The sequence below is a fragment of the Falco naumanni genome, chromosome 19 (assembly GCF_017639655.2).
Source record: "Falco naumanni isolate bFalNau1 chromosome 19, bFalNau1.pat, whole genome shotgun sequence".
NCBI lineage: Eukaryota > Metazoa > Chordata > Aves > Falconiformes > Falconidae > Falco > Falco naumanni.
This window is the reverse complement of record NC_054072.1, coordinates 51,941-69,534: the sequence shown is the minus strand read 5'-3', so window position 1 is coordinate 69,534 and position 17,594 is coordinate 51,941. Positions and strand designations below refer to the sequence as shown.

The window sequence follows — 17,594 nt, the reverse complement described above, 5'->3', positions numbered from 1 at the left end:
CCCGCGGCCCCGCTGGGCAAACACCGGCCCCGGGGGTTCCGGGCCGGGCGCCCGCGGCCGCTCCTGGCGCCGTCGGGGCCGCGGCCGTGGGAGGGCGCTTCCTCCGGGGGGGGCGGCTCGGGCACCGCGGGGGGGCCACTGCCGGGGGGGCGCACGGGCCGGGCCGAGGGGAGCCCCTCTGGGGGTCCGCTGCCCCACGTGGGGGTCCGCAGGGGGGACACACTGCCCCGCTCTGAGCGTCACCACCCCGGGGTGCCCCGCTCCCTGCGCCCGGGGGGGCCGGGCCGGGGCTGGAGGCCGGGGCGGGGCGGACCCGCCGGGCCCCGTTAAAGTGGCGGCGGCCGGAGGCGGCGGCGATGGGCAGCGAGGGGGAGCAGGGTCCGCCGGCGGCCCTGGGCCCGGCCCCGGCCCCGGCCCCGGCCCCGGGCGACACGCGTGCGCTGCGGAGGGACTGCCAGCACCGGTGGGGCCCGGGGCGCTGGGGCGGGGGCAGCAGGCGCTGGAGCTGTGGGGGAAGGGGGGCGCTTTGGGGAGGGGGCAGGACGTGAGGGAAGGACCCCAGGGGTGCAGGTACGAGGGAGGACCCTTGGGGGAGTGGAGGAGAGGCCCTGGGGAGGGACCCCCCATGTAGATACGCCGGGGGGGCAGGCCAAAAGAGGGGGCCCACCATCCCCCTTCCCTGCCGTGTGCCCACACCCGGCTCCGTTTCCAGCTCAAAAGCCCATTTTTCTGCTCCAATAACTCGTTGTGGGGCCCCTGGGCCAGGGCAGGCGCGCCTCCCCCCCAGGGCTGCTGGCCCAGGACGGGGCATGGGGGGACAGGGACCTGTCCCCTCCTCTCTACCCCCCCTTCAGCCCTAGTCACCCCCTCACCCCATAACCACCCCCTGCCCTGGTCACCCCCAGGATTTTCGTCAACCGGAGCCTGGCGCTGGAGAAGATCAAGTGCTTTGGCTTTGACATGGACTACACCTTGGCAAGTGCGTTTTGTTGGTTTGTTTTTTTTTTTTTTTTGGGGGGGTGGGGGTGGGTGTTGGTGGGACACCCCAGCCCCTGCCCACACCACCCCCTGTGCCTGTCCTTGTGTCCTTGTGCAGTGTACAAGTCCCCTGACTACGAGGAGCTTGCCTTCACCCTGCTGCTGGAGCACCTCGTCTCCATTGGGTACCCCCATGAGATCCTTGCCTACAAGTACGACCCCACCTTCCCCACCCGGTGAGTTTTTTGAGTGGGGGGGGAGCACAGGGTGAGGGTGTTGGTGGGACCCCCACCCGCTGATGGGGTGTGCGGTGCAGGGGGCTGGTATTCGATGCCCTGTACGGGAACCTGCTGAAGGTGGACTCCCACGGGAACCTGCTGGTCTGTGCCCATGGCTTCCGCTTCCTCAAGGGGTGAGTCTGGGACCCCCACTCTGGGGGGCTGGGGGGGGACCCTCGGTGTGGGGTGCAGCTCTGTGTTCCCTCCCCAGGGCTGAAATCCTGCACTATTACCCCAACAAGTTCATCCAGCGGGATGACATGAAGCGCTTCCACATCCTCAACACGCTCTTCAACCTCACAGGTGAGTGAGAAATTCCTCTCCCATTGCCCCCTCCCCACTGTGGGGTGCCACCCCCCTGTGTCCCATCTCACAGTCCCCTCCCTGGCAGAGGCCCACCTCTATGCCTGTCTTGTGGACTTCTTCACCAACTGCTCCAGATATGTGAAGTAAGGCGGAGTTGGGGGATGGGGGCTTGGATCTGTGGGGGTGTGGCGGGGTTTCCCCTTGGCGGGGCAGCCCATTCACACACACGCAGCCCCACACCCACACCCCACAACCCTTTTCTCCACTGTTGCAGCTGCGACACTGGCTACAAGCATGGGAACCTCTTCATGTCCTTCCGCAGCATGTTCCAGGATGTGCGTGAGGCCATGGACCATGTCCACCTCTCGGTGGGTGCGGTCGGCTGGGGGTGGTTTGCGGGGGGTGGGGGAGTGGGGTGTGCGCGTCTGCGTGTGTGATGCTGAGAGTGCTGGGGATGCCCCCCTACCCACCACCTCAAGGACGCTTTGGCCAGACCCATCTGTCCCCTCTGCAGGGCTGCCTGAAGGAGAAGACACTGGAGAACCTGGAGAAATACGTGGTGAAGGACGTGAGTATTTGTGGACCCCTCCCCACTCTGGTCCCTCAGCTGAGTCCCTGTGCCCACCACCCCACCATCCCCCCCGGCCCCTGACTGACTTGCCCCCTGCCAGCCCCGCGTGCCGCTGCTGCTGAGCCGCATGAAGGAGGTGGGAAAGGTCTTTCTGGCCACCAACAGCGACTACAACTACACCGACGTGAGTAGAGGGTGTCTGTGTTTGTCCCCCCCACCCCCAGGTCCAGCCTGCCCTGGGGCAGGGGGTGCCAAGCACAGGCAGGGGTCTGCCCTCCCTGGGGCCGGTGGCAGTGACGTTGGGTGTCCTTGCAGGCCATCATGTCCTACCTGTTCGACTTCAGCGATGGCGACAAGGTGAGCCTGTTGCTGTGTGGGCTGAGTTGGGGGTTCAGGGTGCCATCGGCAGCCCCTCGCTGACACCCCCCACCCCAACACCTGGCAGGCTGAGACCCCGCAGCGCCCCTGGCGATCCTATTTTGACCTCATTGTGGTGGACACTCGCAAGCCGCTCTTCTTTGCGGAGGGCACCGTCCTGCGCCAAGTCAACACGGTGGGAACCCCTCCACTGCCACGGGGCTGGCTGGGGCAGTGGGCACCAGCTGGGCACTGCAGGAGCTCCTGTGGGCACAGCAGGGGGGGATTCACTGTTGGGTGGGCAGCAGGCAGGCACAGGTAATGGTACCCCCCCAGTCCTCTTGTCTTGCAGGACACGGGGAAGCTGCGCATCGGGACGTACACCGGCCCGCTCCAGCACTGTGCTGTCTATTCTGGTGGTGAGCGGCTGGCTGGGCTCCATGGGCAGCATGGGGGACGTGCCTGTGCCATCGTTGTGACATCTGGCTGTTGCAGGCTCCTCAGACGTGGTGTGTGACCTGCTGGGTGTGAAGGGCAAAGACATCCTCTACATGGGGGACCACATCTTTGGGGACATCCTCAAGTCCAAGAAGCGTCAGGGCTGGCGCACCTTCCTGGTGGTGCCCGAGCTGGCCCGTGAGCTGCAGGTCTGGACCGAGAAGAGCGGTGAGCAGTGCCCAGCCAGGGACATGGACCCTGCCCAGCCAGGAATGCAGCTGAGCCCAGCTGGGGGAGATGGCCTGGACCCTCCTACCTGGCCTTGGTGGCAAAACCAGCCCCAGTGGGGTGTGCCCTGACACCCAGTGTTGGTTGTGCTGGGCAGTGGAGGACACTGCCCACACTGAGCTGGCCCCGTTGCCCTTACAGAGCTGTTTGAGGAGCTGCGGAGCCTGGACCTCTTCCTGGCAGAGCTGTACCAGTGAGTGGGCATGGGGTGGGCAGGAGGCACTAGCTGGGGTGCGGGTGTGTGCAGGCATGCAGGCACCCGTGGGGGACCCTCCAGGCGAGCCCTCAGCCGGGTCTCTCCCACTCCAGGCACTTGGATAGTGGCAGTAGTGAGCGCCCAGACATCAGCTCCATCAAGCGTCGGATCCAGGTGATGTCTGGGTCAGCGTCCCAGCCCGCACACAGCTCAGCCTCCCCCACCCCTTGATCTCCCCCTGGGGAGTGTTGGGTGCCCTGACCGTCCTGCTGCACTCACAGAAAGTCACACACGAGATGGACATGTGCTACGGGAAGATGGGCAGCCTGTTCCGCTGCGGCTCGCGCCAGACACTCTTTGCCAACCAGCTGATGCGCTATGCGGACCTGTATGCCGCCTCCTTCATCAATTTCCTCTACTACCCCTTCAGCTACCTCTTCCGGGCACCCCCGGTGCTGGTATGCACCTCCCAGCCCCTGCTGTGCCTCAGTTTCCCTCCCTGCCTAAGGGGGTACAGGGCTCATGGTGGCGTTTGGGGGACACCCAACCACTTAGCTGGTTGGTGATGGCCCCTCTCTGCAAGCCTTTTGCCTACTGCAGATGGCACACGAGTCAACAGTGGAGCACAGCCGCTTGGATACTGGAGAAGGTGGCACAGCCCTTGCACCCTGGCTGGCCCAGCATGGCCATTCTGGCCAGCAGGTGGGTGGCAGGGGACAGAGGAGCAGAAAGGCATGGAAGTGCCAGCACCAACCCCCCAGTGCTGGTGGGGCCATGTGCCCGTTCAGCCGCCCCCATCTCAGTCTCAGGTTGCTGGGGTCCCACAGGACTCCAGCGGAGAGGAGGAAGATGATGGAGAAGCCTGAACCTACCCCAGTGCCAACAGCAGCCAAGCTGGCCCCCAGAAGGACATTCAGTGGCCCCAGGACACTTGTGCCACCAGCTGGCTGACCGAAGCCACCTGTGGTCAGCCACCACCCACATCACGCCTCTCTCCATGTAATGGTGCCCTTCTCCCTGCTGTGCCGGGAGAGGGGCCCCACAGAGCCCACAGGCTGCCCAGTGCCCCCACTTGCACTCATGGGCCCCCCAGCACCAGCTGCTTCTCCCAGTCAGCTGGCTGCCAGCTGAGGGTGGCCCAGCACTGGGGAGAACCAGCAACATGTGTACCACTGGAAACCCTCTGCTCCGCTCAGCGGCTGCAGCAGCTCCTGCCCCGGGTGCCGTGGTCCAGCTTGGGGCAGAGGTGGGGGGGTGTTGCTGAGGTGTAGGAGGACTCTGGAGGTGACTGCTGCTCCCTGGGAATCCTTTTTGCCGGCTGTTGCCCACTTCTGTTTTCTACCCTTTTCTCTTTATAAAAGACATTCAAACTTCTGGCACCACAGAGGCACAGAATCGGTTATTTTAAATGGAAACACCTTTGCCCCTGAGCCTGAGGTGGGGACAAAGGGCAGTTCCCAGATCCTCGGCCAGCAGCTGGGACAGTTGCGAGTCCCTGGCAGTCCCAGGCCACCCCCCTCCTGCCAGCACTGTTCTGCACCCCAGAGGAGGGGGCCTGGCCCTGTTCCCCAGACTGCAGCCAGACCTGCACCAGGTCTTCCAGATACTGCTCCAAGACTTCTTCCAGCGTCAGTTTCCTCAGTAAAGATGCTGAGCCAACAGTGGTGGTGGCTGCGTCAGGAGGCAGCAAAAGGGTGGGATGAGGACAGGGCCGTTGCTTGCTGAGGACAGGAAGGTTGCCTCCACCCTTCCCAGCATCCATACCACTTTGCTCCTCACAGCAGGGAAACTGCCAACCCCCAGCAACCAGCCCTGCACCAGGTGCCTTGTGCCCCTGGTGCGAGGACAGCTCTTGGGAGGTAGGGGTGTGGGGGCGGGTGCTGCTGTGGGGGCCACATGTGCACCAATGAGGCTCAGCTGCCCCATCCTGGACCCCCAGGTGTGCCCAGGGGTCTGGGAGCCTGGCCTGCTGCATCCCAAGGACCTCTGCACCCCTTGCATGTGCTGCCTTCAGCAGCCTGTGTGGAAGCTGCTGCAGTCCCGCAGGTACCCCAGCCCCTCCAGCCCCTCCCCAGTCTGGCATAGCTAGCGCTGCTGCACAAGGACTCAAGACACTGGGTCCGTGCATGCCTCTCAGTGGAGAGCATCCACGTGGTGTCCAGGTAGGGCACAACACAGTTCTGCAGTGAATCCTTCAGGACGTCATTTCCAAGACACCAGAAGGTACCTGGAGCATTGCAGTCTGACTGCCATTATCCTGCAGCGGGAAAATCAGGTGTGTGCATCACAGCAGAGGGAGCCAAGGGCAGCCCCAGGCGACATAGCCCATGTCTCCAACCTTGCACACTACTTACTAGGCCACGCTGCACCTCTTCCACAAGTGTTTATTTATTTAAACTAGTGCTTACATATTTGAAACAGGCTTAGAATGCACCACCCCAACATACTCACATCTGTGAGGCAACAAGAGAAGTCAGTGCTGTGCGTAAGGCAGCACATGGGAGCAGGCAGCCCCCACCCTGCTGGGAATCCCTCAGCAGCACTCTGGGGAATACGAACTCAAACCCTCCAGCTCCACCACTTCTGGCAAAGCCTTGTTTTTCCTGAAGAAGAACTGAGTCTCCCCCTCAGCATCCATGATTTCACTGAGGGATGACACCACAGGGTCATGGTCTTTCAGCATCGCTGGGTAGTGGCTCCCAGCACGGTCTATCCGCAGTGAGCGCCGCACTGGTGTCAGGAATTTCAGCTCCCGGGCTTCCGGCAACTCCTTTCCTCTGCAGAGAGGACAAGAGCCTTTAGGTAAACCCTGCAGAGGAGTGCTGGCACAGAGGGCACTCGCTGCCAGGAGCAGGTGGCCCAACCTTACCTGGATGCAGATGTAACTTGTAACTTGATGGAGATGGGCAGCTTAGTCGAGGACGCCCCTGTCAGGCAGGGTGTTGCTACCACCTGCTGCATCTCCCTTGGGCAAGGCGTCACAGGCTCTCTAGGAATGGGCTGCTCAGCCTTTTCCCCTGACAGGAGAGGAAAAGACTCTGTCTCCATCAAAGTCAATAGGGACAAGGGGTGCTGGGACAGACTGCAAACCATGCTGCTTCCCTGCTACAGCAGCAGGGAACCTGAGCCTGCCCACACTCCAGCCTGCCAGCCAGCCCCCCCACGCACATGTTGTTACCTTCTGATGTTTGATCTGCAGCCTTTAAAATATCAAGGACAACTTCTCTGAGCTCCTGGAGTGGCTGCAGGAAAAGCAGAATGCGGGTCAAGGCACAGCTGACTTGGGAGCAGAGACCAGAGTTACAAATGAATAGGACAAAAGGATTTTGCTGCATCATGACACCCTATGCTGGAGACAGCAGTAAAAGGCTGCAGGATTTTCCTTCTCCAAGTGAGATCTGTCAGCACACAGGCACGGCTGGGCAGGAGTCCACCCTGCATGGTTAAATCCCAACAGATGCTGCAGTTATGCTGCCCAGACCAGCGCACAGCTGCTGTCACACTGCTTCCAGATACAGCTGACACGGCGCACGGTGCACATCTTCCCCTGGCCCTGTTTGTGCCCACATGGCAGTGCCTGTTCAGCTGATTTAAAGTCGAAGGTGTTTCTATGGGACAAAACAGGACCAGCAGCTCTAAACAGCTTTTTCACCAGCGACTACTGCTGCTAAAGTCATGACAAAGTCCAGCCCCTGGATCTCAAGGAAACTAGCTGGCGCAGAGGCAGGGGAACACAGGGAGCTACTGAAGAGAAGCATGCCTCACTCACCACAGCACCAGCGCAGACTGCTGCTTTGTATAACCCTGCCACATCAAAAGGGCCACTCCGGGCGAGCAGTTTTGCTTTGCAGATCCAGAACTTGGCAAATTTCTCTGCCTGGGGAACGTGGGGACAGCACTGCAGAGATCTCTTCTGCCTGGACACCCTACAAGAAGGACAAGATCCCGGAGAAAGGCATCAATTGCAAGGGCCAGAGGCGTACACCAGGGAAGCTGTCAGCGTATAACCACTGTCCCACCACTCTCTAGGAAGGGTCTGAAGTGTTTTTGCAAGCCTTCTATGCTACTGTGGACAGATAATAGCTTTCCTGCCTCTATTTTCCCCTTGATAAAATGAGTCTAGTATTTCAGAGGAATGACGATGGATAGACTCCTCACTGCTGGCACTACCAGGGCCACTGAACCCTGCAGCAGGGCCAGTAGCCACCATTCCCAGAAGTGACACTTCACAGCAGTTGTGAGGTCCACCAGGGACATACCTCAAGCAGGCTCAATTGGCGCATGTTGCTGCCACAGAAATCCCTGCTGCAGCTGCCAGGACACCAGCAGTAACACACGTGAGCGCTGTGACCACGTATCGCTCCCTTTTCCCCATTAGTGCACCTTGCTGCATGACTTCTGGCCTATCCATAACTCCATGAGGACTTTTACTTTTCCTGCACATGATGTTACCCTCTGGCAACTGCAGCCAAGTAAGCAAGAATGCTTGCTTCAAACTCCTCTGTGCTGTTGGGGGGATGTGGCCCTCATCTCCTTGGATGCTCCAGGAGAAGCCCATTTCAAGCAGCTCCTTTCCCATTCCTACCTCCTCAACGAGTTTCAGGCACTCAGTTAGAGTGTTGTTGATCTTCTCCAGGCAGAGCTGCTTTAGCTGCTCTTCTTTCTCTTGCTTCTCTTTCTCCTTGACATTTCTCCAGGTCAGCTCCAGTGGCTTCTTCTGAAGCAGCTTCATAGGTGGCCGCTTGTATGCCTTGCCTTTGGATGCCAACCACTCCTCCAGCTGTTCCCTGTCAAAGGACCAAGGGACCACTGTTACCACCCCAGCAGACTGCCAGCACTTGCCGGACTACTGTTTCCCTTGGACTCTCCCTCTAGCCAACTTCAGCTGCTCTATCTTAAAAACACATCCAAGCTCTAGATTGGGAAAGGAAAATCCTCGTAAATTTAAGGGGATATTTATAAATATTCTTTATATTCCCTTGAAAGGAAAAGAGGTGAGCACCTGCACATTCTCCTCTGGCTTGCTTAAGTGGCAGAAGAGGAACCCAGGGTACCACCAAATCCCATCCTCACCCTCCTCTTTTCTGAGGCGGAACACCCAAACAAGTGTTCACCAATAAGGGGACTTTGGACCCTGGTTCACCCAGTTAAACATTTTAAACTCTGCTGTCCCCTGGAGGTGAAGACAAGTCAGCCAGAGCTGCTACTTACTTACGATCTGCAGCTGATGGGGTCTTGGGAACACACGTAGCCTGTACCCTTTGTGTTCGGCTTGCCTTTGGCAGCTCTGGTTTAAGCCTCTCTCTCCTACTAAAATTGCTCTCAATTGCTTGAATTTTGGAGCAGTGTGCACCGCGAGGCTGGTTTGGGGGCACTGTTACTTGGGATGCTGCAGTGCTTCCTGGAGGCACCATCTTCATGTCCTTCCCGTTTGCCTCCCCTCTAGCCACAGGTCTTTGCCATTGCACAGGGCCAGCTGTTTTCAGGCTGGATTTCAGGTCTGTGGTCCCCAGGGGCCTGCTGGAGGCTGGAGGCTTTGTGGAAGATCTGTTCACCTGGGGGGATCTACTGTGGCGCTTAAGGCTTCCAACTGGAAGTGTGCCGAGCGGATTTCCCATGGGTTGCTTTGCCATATTGGTCTTTTCCTGGTTTATTCCTGGGTTTTTATGTAGCGAATTAGTAGAAGGAGTAAGTAACTGACAGGACTGTAATGGCTGAGTTTTGATACTTAGTTTTTGAGATACAGTCTCTGAGCCTGGCAAAGTATTCCTGATTTTATCCTGAATCGGCTCTCCCTTAGCCTGGCGGCTATTAATTCTGTCCCTTGGACCAGTGATGGCTCTTGACATCGTAGCTGAGCTTTGCCTGTGAGTCAAGACTTTCCTGTTACCAAGACTGTTTCCATGAGACTGAGAAACTCTGTTCAGTACAGGGTGGTTAGAGGCTTGTGCTCGGATGTTTTCTTTGTTGCAGACCAGCTTGTCCTGCAGGCCCTCATTTAGGGAGCAAAATGACCCAGGAAGGGGATCGATACTTTCAGTCTGAGGTGCTGCAGCAGTGACAGTCTCCTGTGCAGGCTTCTCGTTCCTTCCGGGATTTAGGTAACCAGAGTTTGAAGCTGGGAGCCTCCCTTTGGCCTCTGTAGGATGGCTCATGCTTGGCATGAGCCCTGTGGGAAGCTTCACACTCTTCCTTGGTTGCTCTGGATGCACCACCATGGCTCTCTGGCATGTATTAGAAGACTTCTGCTGAGCAGCGTGGCCAGCATGCTGCGTGGATTTGGCACCAAGCTTGCCATCTCTCTGAGCGCCCTTCACCACATTTCTGCAAGCCTCCTCCTTGTTCCTGTCAACCTGGAGAGACAAAGCGAACCTCAGCCCCAAGGAAAACTCAAGACAGATCAGACCCTGACAGCTCACTCCTGCCGCAGCCCCCCTAGCCCAGGGGACATCCACACAAAGGCCTGTGGTGACAAAGCAGTTGTCAACAGAACAATAACACAACACCCACCAGCACATGGGTAGAGGAGGAGTTTCCCACACAAAGATCCTCTGAAAAATAAGCAGTTGACTTGCTGCTAGCCGTTTATCAATCTGACCCCATTTGGGGCCAGGAACTCACTGCTGTGATTTGGGTACCCTGTTCCACCCAGACTCGCACTTCAAGCATGAAATACAAAATCAGACTCAAAAGATTTCTACTTACATGCTGTAGTTTATAAACTGGTTTTAAGGGTGGATTCAGGGGATTCATCTGCTGCTTTAAAAAGGGTCTGTAGGAAGTCAGACAAAACATCAGGTTATTTAACAGCAGTTGCAGAAAAGGTTAAATATCTAAAACAGTGCTGGCTGTCTCAGTCACAGCTTACAAGAAGCTTTTGTAAATCAAAAAGCTGTCAAGGAAGTACCACATTAATTTTTTTTCTTTTGTGGGGCAACAGAAGAGCAACTCAAAACGCTGCCATCCAAGGCTGCCACAAAACTTACAGCTTCCACTGACAACAAAAGTAACCAGAGCAGTTCCTGCAGGCAGGGGGCCCTGGCAGGCAATAGTTTGGAGCCTCCTGCCGATGCTGATGCTGCCGCTGGCTAGTGTCCCGAGTTGCCCCCCCCCCAGGTGCTGCAGACAGCTGAGGTGCATCCGAGTCAGCTGCTGCAGTGTTGCAGGTCACAGCAGTGTCTTGGAGTGCACTGGCCAGGTTTTACTCTGCCACGGTGAGCCGCAGCACTGCAGCAGCTGATTCACCAGCCTCCCAGCTGCCCCAGGCACTGGTAGTGAAGCTGGGAAGTGGGGCAGCAACCCTGGCTGTCAGCTTCCCCCACCCTGTCCTCCTCCCTGAATTACAGCCCTCTGACAGCAGCCAGCTGCAGGGTTCCCCCACCCCTCTGGCTCTGGAGCTAGGGAACAGCTCAGCAGTTAGGGAAGGTTGATGCCTGTGCAGATATCTTCCTGCAATGAAAAAGCTCAGAGATTTTGGGTATTGTCCTCTATTCTACATAAGTATGCCAAAAAGAAAGATTGTGAATCTTCTCACCTCGTTTCTGTTATACTAGTGGCATTTTCCAGAGCCTGACCACAGGGACTGATTTGCTTTTTCTGGTCTCTGATCCTGCTTACGTTTATCTTCTCTCTCCCCATGGAGAAGTTTTATGGCTTCCTTTGCACTACAACATCATGATACTCACTGTAACAGGGAGTCTTTGAAGTGTTCAGGTTTGCCAAGTGCATCAGCTGTTTCAATTAAAAGCTTTGGAAAAAAAAAAAAAATGTGCCTTGCTACTGACAGCTTGCAAGCGGAGGCTGCACTCACAGCAGTGTATTTGCACACAACCCGGGTCCAGCAGAACCGGGCAAGGCAGAGAAGGGGTCCCAGAGCCAGGTAACTCATTTAACAGGTGGTTGTATCTATTTCCTTTTAAATGCATTGAAAATGCCCCTTCCTAACACTAACCTATCCCAGAAGGCCACTGAAAGCTGCCAGTAAAAAGCAGGGGTGAGACTCCAACCACCCATTCTTCAAGGCCCAGTTACAAAGCTGGCAAACAGGCACGTTCCGCCAGAGCCAAGAGCTGAGCTGAGAAAGCTTCACGGAGACTCAGAAATACCCAGAAGAGAACGAGATCAACCAGCTGGAAGCATCAGCACTCAAGCCATCCCTTTGCTCCTGCTGCCAGCAACTCTGAAGGGTGCTGTGGGGGCAGAGTCGCCCCCAGTTGCTGCCTCAGCACTGGTGCTTGGCACTAGCAGGAGGCAATTCTCTGTACGCTAGTGAATTGCTGGGGAGGGAAGGCAGACACTGGCAAGCTGAGAAGAGTCAGCTGTACCTCAGAGAATCACTGATTTGGGTCGGAAGGGACCGACATCCACCTGACTTAACTTTGCACTTGGGCATTTCAGCTTTGCTTTGGCTGCTGGGCGCTCCTGGAGCAGTCTTCTCTGCTCCTCTGCAAAGAGATGGTAGGAAAACGCAGTGCACGCACCACAACCCCGGTATTTGGAGCACCAGTAAGAATGGATTTCTTTTACATTCACAGCACAACGGCGCAGGTCTCCTGAGCTCCCCGCCTAAGCCTGACAATGCTGTTCCCACAAATTCCCAGAGTGTTTCCATGCACATGACATCGCCCAGGGGCTCACTGGCATAGAGAGACCCGAGTTCCCCGATCCTCAGGGCATCGTGACGCTGCTCACACCCCAGCTGTGTGGGGCTTAGTGCGCAGAAGGAGAGGGGAGATGCTGCCCGTGCCCCACAGCAGCCAAGCCCACCGCTAACACAGGCGGGTGGGAGAAGCGAGGAGCGCCGCAGCCGTGGGGCAGGGGGTACCTGTGACACCCCCAGTCTGGCTGCGGTACCGGGCATCTCGCGGCGGGACAGCCTGGCCTGGCTGGAGGCAGCATCACCCCAGCCCCAGGGCAGCGCCCCCTCCCCTGACAGCCCACGTGCCCAGGGCGCTGAGGGCACCTCTGCCCCCCCGCCTGCCCCCTATGCCACCCCCTTCCCTTGACACCGCACCCCCGGTGTCCCCAGCACCCCAAGGTGCGCCCCGACCCCCCCCGCTGCCCGCCCCCCCCCAACCACACCGGTGCGCCCGTCCACGGGCCACCCCGCGCACCCGAGCCTCCCCCGTAAGTCCCAGCAGCCCCCCACTCTGCCCCTGCCCCCCTGCTCCCGGCGGGCCCACCGGCCCCACTGAGCCCCCCAGGCCTGTCTCGGGTCACGCTCAGCCCAGCAGCCCCCAGATCGCCCCCTGCCCCCCCATTCCACAGGCACTAGCGACCACCCCTGCCACCGCGGGCCCGCACCCCGCGGGGCGTCCCCAGCCCGGCCTGCTCCCCCGCCCCACATCAGCCCCTGAGCGCCGGCACCCCCTGGGCCCCCCGCCGCTCACCCTGCGCGGCCGCCCGCGGCCGCCCCTGTCCGCTCCACGCCGGGCCCCCGCCTCAGCGCAGCCGCCTCCCGCCCGCCGCCTCTGACAGCCGCGCCGCGCCCATTGGCTACCTCCTCCTTCAAACCCACCAATGGCGAGGGCGAAGCCGCGGAGGGGCGGGGACACGGCAACTGCGGGCGCGTCAGTTAGTCCCGGTTCCCGGCAGTTACCCTGGGGCGGGGCGCGGCGCGGCGGGCGGGGCGGGGCGGGGCGGGGGGGCGGGGCACCATGTCTTGCCAGACCATGCCAGGCCTCGCCGTGCCAGGGCACAGTGTGGCACAGCAGGCTCTGCCATGCCGTGCCATGCCATGCCGCACAATGCTATGCCACACCATACTGTGACAGGCCATGCCATGCCGCACCATGCCGCACCACGGCACAGCATCACATGCCAGGCCAAGTCATGCCACACCATGGCGCACCATGCTGTGCCATGCCATGCCATGCCATGCCACACAACAGCACGCCAGACCTTGTCATGCTATGCAATGCCATGTCACACTATGCCAGACCATGCCACATCATGTGACGGAATGCCACGCCACACCTCACAATGTCATGCCATGCTACAGCCCACCCTGCCATGCCTCAGTGCTGAGCTGGAGTGGTGGCAGTGGCTGGGGCAGAGGTGGCAGCCCTGGGTAGCTACTGGGAGCTGCAGGTGACCCCCACCTGTAGGATGCCCACACCAGCCACCCACCCAGCTGCGGGGTGAGCATGGGGACAGGGTGGCAGAGGGTCCTACATGGGGCCGGCTGAAGGGCAAGGCCTCAAGGACAAGAGTCCAGCACCGTTAGCCTGAGGAACGGAGACGTGTTAGAACTTGTAGGGCATAAGCCCTGGCAACAAAGGAACAAGTTAACAGCAGACTCTTGAGCCATAGCGGTTGAAATGACAACCCCCACGGACAAAGAGGGACATACAGCAGGACAAAGAGGGAACGGATAGTGCTGATGAGGAACTTTGTTATTCACCAAAGTCGAGTAGCCCCCCCCCCCCCCCAATCTTAGAATAGAGATTGTTGCTAAAATAAGATAGACTAATCAGTAGCTATCGTTTAAATGAGGTGTCTTAGAAGATAACCAGTCGGCGTAGGTCACGCTTAAGATTTAACCAATCAGTGTGTAACATGCAGAAGGCAGAAACGTATATAAATGTAAAAGAATCACCAATAAATCGACATCTTGCTTGCATCAAGCTACCTCCCGTCTCCTCATTCACCGCAGCCGACCAAGCCAGGGTGGTCCCTGAGCTGTGGGGTCAACCCCAGCCCCTGGGCTTTGCACTGAGACCTGGAGAGTCCCCCAGACCAGATGAAACTGGGATTTTCCCATCCATAAACCACCCCTGCATCATTTAACCCCTGCAAAAGGAAGGAGCTGAGCAATGCCTCCCTGGGAAATCTTTTATTATCACTAATAGCCCCATTCCCAATAACAAGACCCCAGCGTTTCCAACACAATACATACAAATGAAAAGCAAGGGGCGGACACAATAAATACGTATAAATTAGGGTGGCTCGGGCCCACGGGGCCTAGAGCTGCTATTTCACTTGAAATAGGTGGGCAGGACAAGGGTCCTGGTGGGAGGGGTTGTACTCGGTACATACAGCTTGAAAACCGGTGACTGCCGGTTGGGTTGGGTGTGGGGCTCCTCAGTGCCTGATCAGCTTGTAGGTGGCAATGTTGACCTGGTCGGGCTGGTTGGTGATGCCAACTGGCTGGTGGGGCTGCAGGGATGTGCAGATGAACCAGCCAGGGAAGGCGGCTGACTCGAAGCGCGTTGTCTTCTCTGGCAGGCTGTCCACACGGTAGAAGATGAAGCGGGTCAGCTCCACGCTCTCGATGTCCCTTTTGATGTCGGCTTCCTACAACCCGGGGGGTGAAACAGGGTTCAGGGTGCGATGGAGCCCTCAACCCCAAGGGGATGGAGCAAGTGGGGCCCCCACTCACCTCCAGCTGCAGCATGGGCTCAGCACCACTCATCACGCATGAGAGGTAGAGTTGGTAGCCCTTGATGCCCAATGCCACCGGCATCTGCCAGGTCCCTGGGCCACCCTGTGATAACCGGGGACGGTACAGAGCGATGTTGAGCTTCACTGCAGAGAGAAGGGATGGGTTAATGGGTAGTCCTTGGGCTGTAGGGTGGCTCCTGGGTGGCCCCAGGGTTGGGGATGGGGACGTTGGGTCAGGACCATATCCTCTCACCTTTCCGCCCGGCGGAGGGCCCCTGCAGGTGCAGGGCCACCAGCTGGGTGGGTGACTCCAGCACGAAGCACTTCTGGTCGATGTCAAAAATGTCGAAGGACTGGGAGCGGGTGTAGCGGTAGACAGGTGCCCCAGCATGGCTGCTCTTGATCTGCTGGAAGGAGACGGGCTCTGTGGAGAGGGGGATGGTCAGGAAGATGCCAGTGCTCTCCAGTCCAGGAGCATCCCTCAAGAGCATCCCTCGGCTGGGGTGATACCCCTGACACCATTCCCCCATACCAAAAATATCATCCAGGAAGGCCCCAAGGTCACTGTCGGCAAAGTCCTTGTGCATTGGCTGCTTCAGGAGCTTGGTCACGGCCACCACAAGGACGGCAGCCTGGCGAAAGGTCTTAGCAGGTTGTGCCTTGGTCACCATCACCTGGATGTCCACTCCGGGTGATGTTGCCTCCAAGTCCAGGCGGGATTTCTGGGGAGGACAGGGGATGTGGGGTGAGAGCCCAGCTTCCCCATCGCAGGGGTCTCACCGTTCCCACCACTCCAGTGTTACCTTCTGTGGGCAGAGGCCGTTTGGGCCATAAAATGTCTCCTCGTTCAGGCTGAAAGGCAAAGGGAGATGGTGAAGCCAGGGCCATCATGGCACCAGGATGGCATTGTGTCCCCACTGTCCCCTTTGGCATGGCCACACTTACCTGCTGCTCTCCAGCGTGTCCAAATCAGGCACGAACGCCATCTCCAGTGCTGACTGCAAAACCCTGGGCAGAGACCTGCTGGTACCTGTTGAGTGCCGCGGCACTTGGCTGCCTGCCTCCGCCTGTCCTGCCTGCAGTGTCGCTTGGGTGCTCTCTGAGCCCAGCCTTGGTGTGGTGCGATTTCAAGAGCCTCTGGAAGGAAATGCCGTCAGGGCGGGATTTCCACCTTTCGCAATGCCTGGGATTGCCCAGTTCCTCTGGTGAGACTGGGAGGGCTGGGGGGCTGGCTTCCCCCACGCAGTGCTGTGGGGCTGAGTGAGGGGCTGGGTGTGGGGCAGAGCAGGGGGGGTGCTCTGGGGTTGGCATGTGGGGCAGAGCAGGGGCGATGCTCTGGGGATGGCGTGGAGCAGAGCAGGGGGGGGGTGCTCCAGGGTTGGCATGTGGGGCAGAGCAGGGGGGGGTGCTCCAGGGTTGGCATGTGGGGCAGAGCAGGGGGGGATGCTCTGGGGATGGCGTGGAGCAGAGCAGGGGGGTGTTGGGGCTTTTGCTGTGTTGAATGATTATACTGAACTTTGAAGCAAGTGGAAAAATACTGAAGAAATAAGACGAGGGCACGATCAGAGCAGTGGAATGAAGAAGGAGGAACAGGTTGCAGGTGCTTGCACAAAAGCAAGGCCAGCAGGACGCGATAAGAGGAGCTGGGAAACAACAGAAAAGAGCCTACGTGCCTGAAGAAGTAGAAACAGAGATCTTGCCAATAAACAATTGTTAACCAATCATATTATTATACGCTTGTAGAATAGCCAAACATATTATCACACGCTTATAGAGTGCCTTATAAAAGTGTACCTGGTTTGTACAATAAACGGATCAGATCTTGAACTCCATGAGTATTTGAATCTGACTCCCGCTCGCCCAGAATGCCCGCAGCAGGGGGGGGTGCTCCAGGGTTGGCATGTGGGGCAGAGCAGGGGCGATGCTCTGGGGATGGCGTGGAGCAGAGCAGGGGGGGGGTGCTCCAGGGTTGGCATGTGGGGCAGAGCAGGTGGGGGTGCTCCAGGGTTGGCATGTGGGGCAGAGCAGGGGCGATGCTCTGGGGATGGTGTGGGGCAGAGCGGGGGCGATGCTCTGGGGATGGTGTGAGGCACAGCAGGGGTGATGCTTCAGGGTTGGTATGTGGGGCAGAGCAGGGGGGATGTCTGGGGTCAAGGTGTGGGGCTGGTGCTTTGTGCTGGCCCTTGGCGGCCAGGCTGACCCAGCAGGGACTGTACCAGCCCCATCCCACGGGGGCCACGATGACGTCCACCCTCGTCATAGCTGGGGACCGCGGCTGCCCCAGAAGGGCCAGTGGTGCAAGCGCTGCCGTTCCACAATTTCCCCACAGCTTCATCCTGCAGTGGCAGGGCTCTGCCACACCTCCTGTCCCTACCACCCCAGTATCAGATGGCACGGGACCCTGCTGTCCCCTTGGTCCCTTGTGCCGACCCATGCCACTCTGGGGACGTGGCTTTTGGGGACGCCATGCCCTTGAGGCCATTCCTTGTCACCGTGCTGCCGTACACCCCACTCCGCAGGACACCTCGCATTCTGCCGGGGTGCTGGCGGTTGCGCCATGCCGGCCGGGCCAGGGCTGTGCATGGCTGGGCTTGTGTGGCCGTGGGCTGTTGAGGTGTTTTCCTGGTGCCCGTTTCACTTCCCGAAAGTGCTGCCCGGCGCTGCGTGGCTCCTCGGCGCGGGGCTGGCGTGGCTATGACTCAGCTGGCAGGAAATTGCCAGGAGCCCCTGAACCCCCGGGGCACCCCCCACCCGCCCAGCCCTGCCTGCGCCTGGCCGGCTCCCCGGTGCCCCGCGGGGC

General features: G+C 59.1%; 3 protein-coding genes across 6 annotated transcripts; 1 reads left to right on the top strand and 2 right to left on the bottom strand.

The window, feature by feature from the left end:
* Window positions 1–331: 331 nt before the first annotated feature.
* Window positions 332–4,791, top strand: LOC121099411 (cytosolic purine 5'-nucleotidase-like). Of its 3 annotated transcripts, none has more exons than XM_040618311.1 (18): window positions 332–463; window positions 906–979; window positions 1,097–1,214; window positions 1,295–1,390; window positions 1,468–1,559; window positions 1,648–1,705; window positions 1,837–1,930; window positions 2,077–2,130; window positions 2,234–2,317; window positions 2,449–2,490; window positions 2,579–2,686; window positions 2,843–2,909; window positions 2,986–3,156; window positions 3,358–3,409; window positions 3,526–3,586; window positions 3,694–3,870; window positions 4,013–4,114; window positions 4,240–4,791. In XM_040618311.1, exons 1-18 carry the CDS (start codon window positions 357–359, stop codon window positions 4,276–4,278), a joined length of 1,596 nt encoding a protein of 531 aa, XP_040474245.1. In that variant the 5' UTR covers window positions 332–356; the 3' UTR covers window positions 4,279–4,791. The 3 variants fall into 3 exon arrangements, with proteins under 3 accessions (XP_040474245.1, XP_040474244.1, XP_040474246.1); XM_040618310.1 differs by having other exon boundaries at window positions 4,216–4,791; XM_040618312.1 differs by lacking the exons at window positions 332–463; window positions 906–979; window positions 1,097–1,214; window positions 1,295–1,390; window positions 1,648–1,705 and having other exon boundaries at window positions 4,216–4,791.
* A 991-nt stretch (window positions 4,792–5,782) lies between these two features.
* Window positions 5,783–12,272, bottom strand: LOC121099267 (cytoskeleton-associated protein 2-like). The gene is given in 10 exon segments (XM_040617993.1): window positions 5,783–6,189; window positions 6,282–6,429; window positions 6,591–6,654; window positions 7,182–7,301; window positions 7,303–7,338; window positions 7,998–8,199; window positions 8,624–9,765; window positions 10,118–10,184; window positions 11,790–11,977; window positions 12,237–12,272. Coding segments are annotated over 10 exon segments (2,247 nt in total). The 3' UTR covers window positions 5,783–5,945.
* Window positions 12,273–14,261: 1,989 nt separating this feature from the next.
* LOC121099412 (interleukin-1 beta-like) lies at window positions 14,262–15,988 on the bottom strand. Of its 2 annotated transcripts, XM_040618314.1 has the most exons (6): window positions 15,740–15,988; window positions 15,598–15,646; window positions 15,327–15,516; window positions 15,048–15,218; window positions 14,793–14,938; window positions 14,262–14,707 (listed from the first exon to the last, which is right to left on the bottom strand). In XM_040618314.1, the coding sequence occupies exons 1-6, from the start codon at window positions 15,778–15,780 to the stop codon at window positions 14,495–14,497; spliced, it is 810 nt and encodes a 269-aa protein (XP_040474248.1). In that variant the 5' UTR covers window positions 15,781–15,988; the 3' UTR covers window positions 14,262–14,494. The 2 variants fall into 2 exon arrangements, with proteins under 2 accessions (XP_040474248.1, XP_040474247.1); XM_040618313.1 differs by having other exon boundaries at window positions 15,048–15,516.
* Window positions 15,989–17,594: the final 1,606 nt, after the last annotated feature.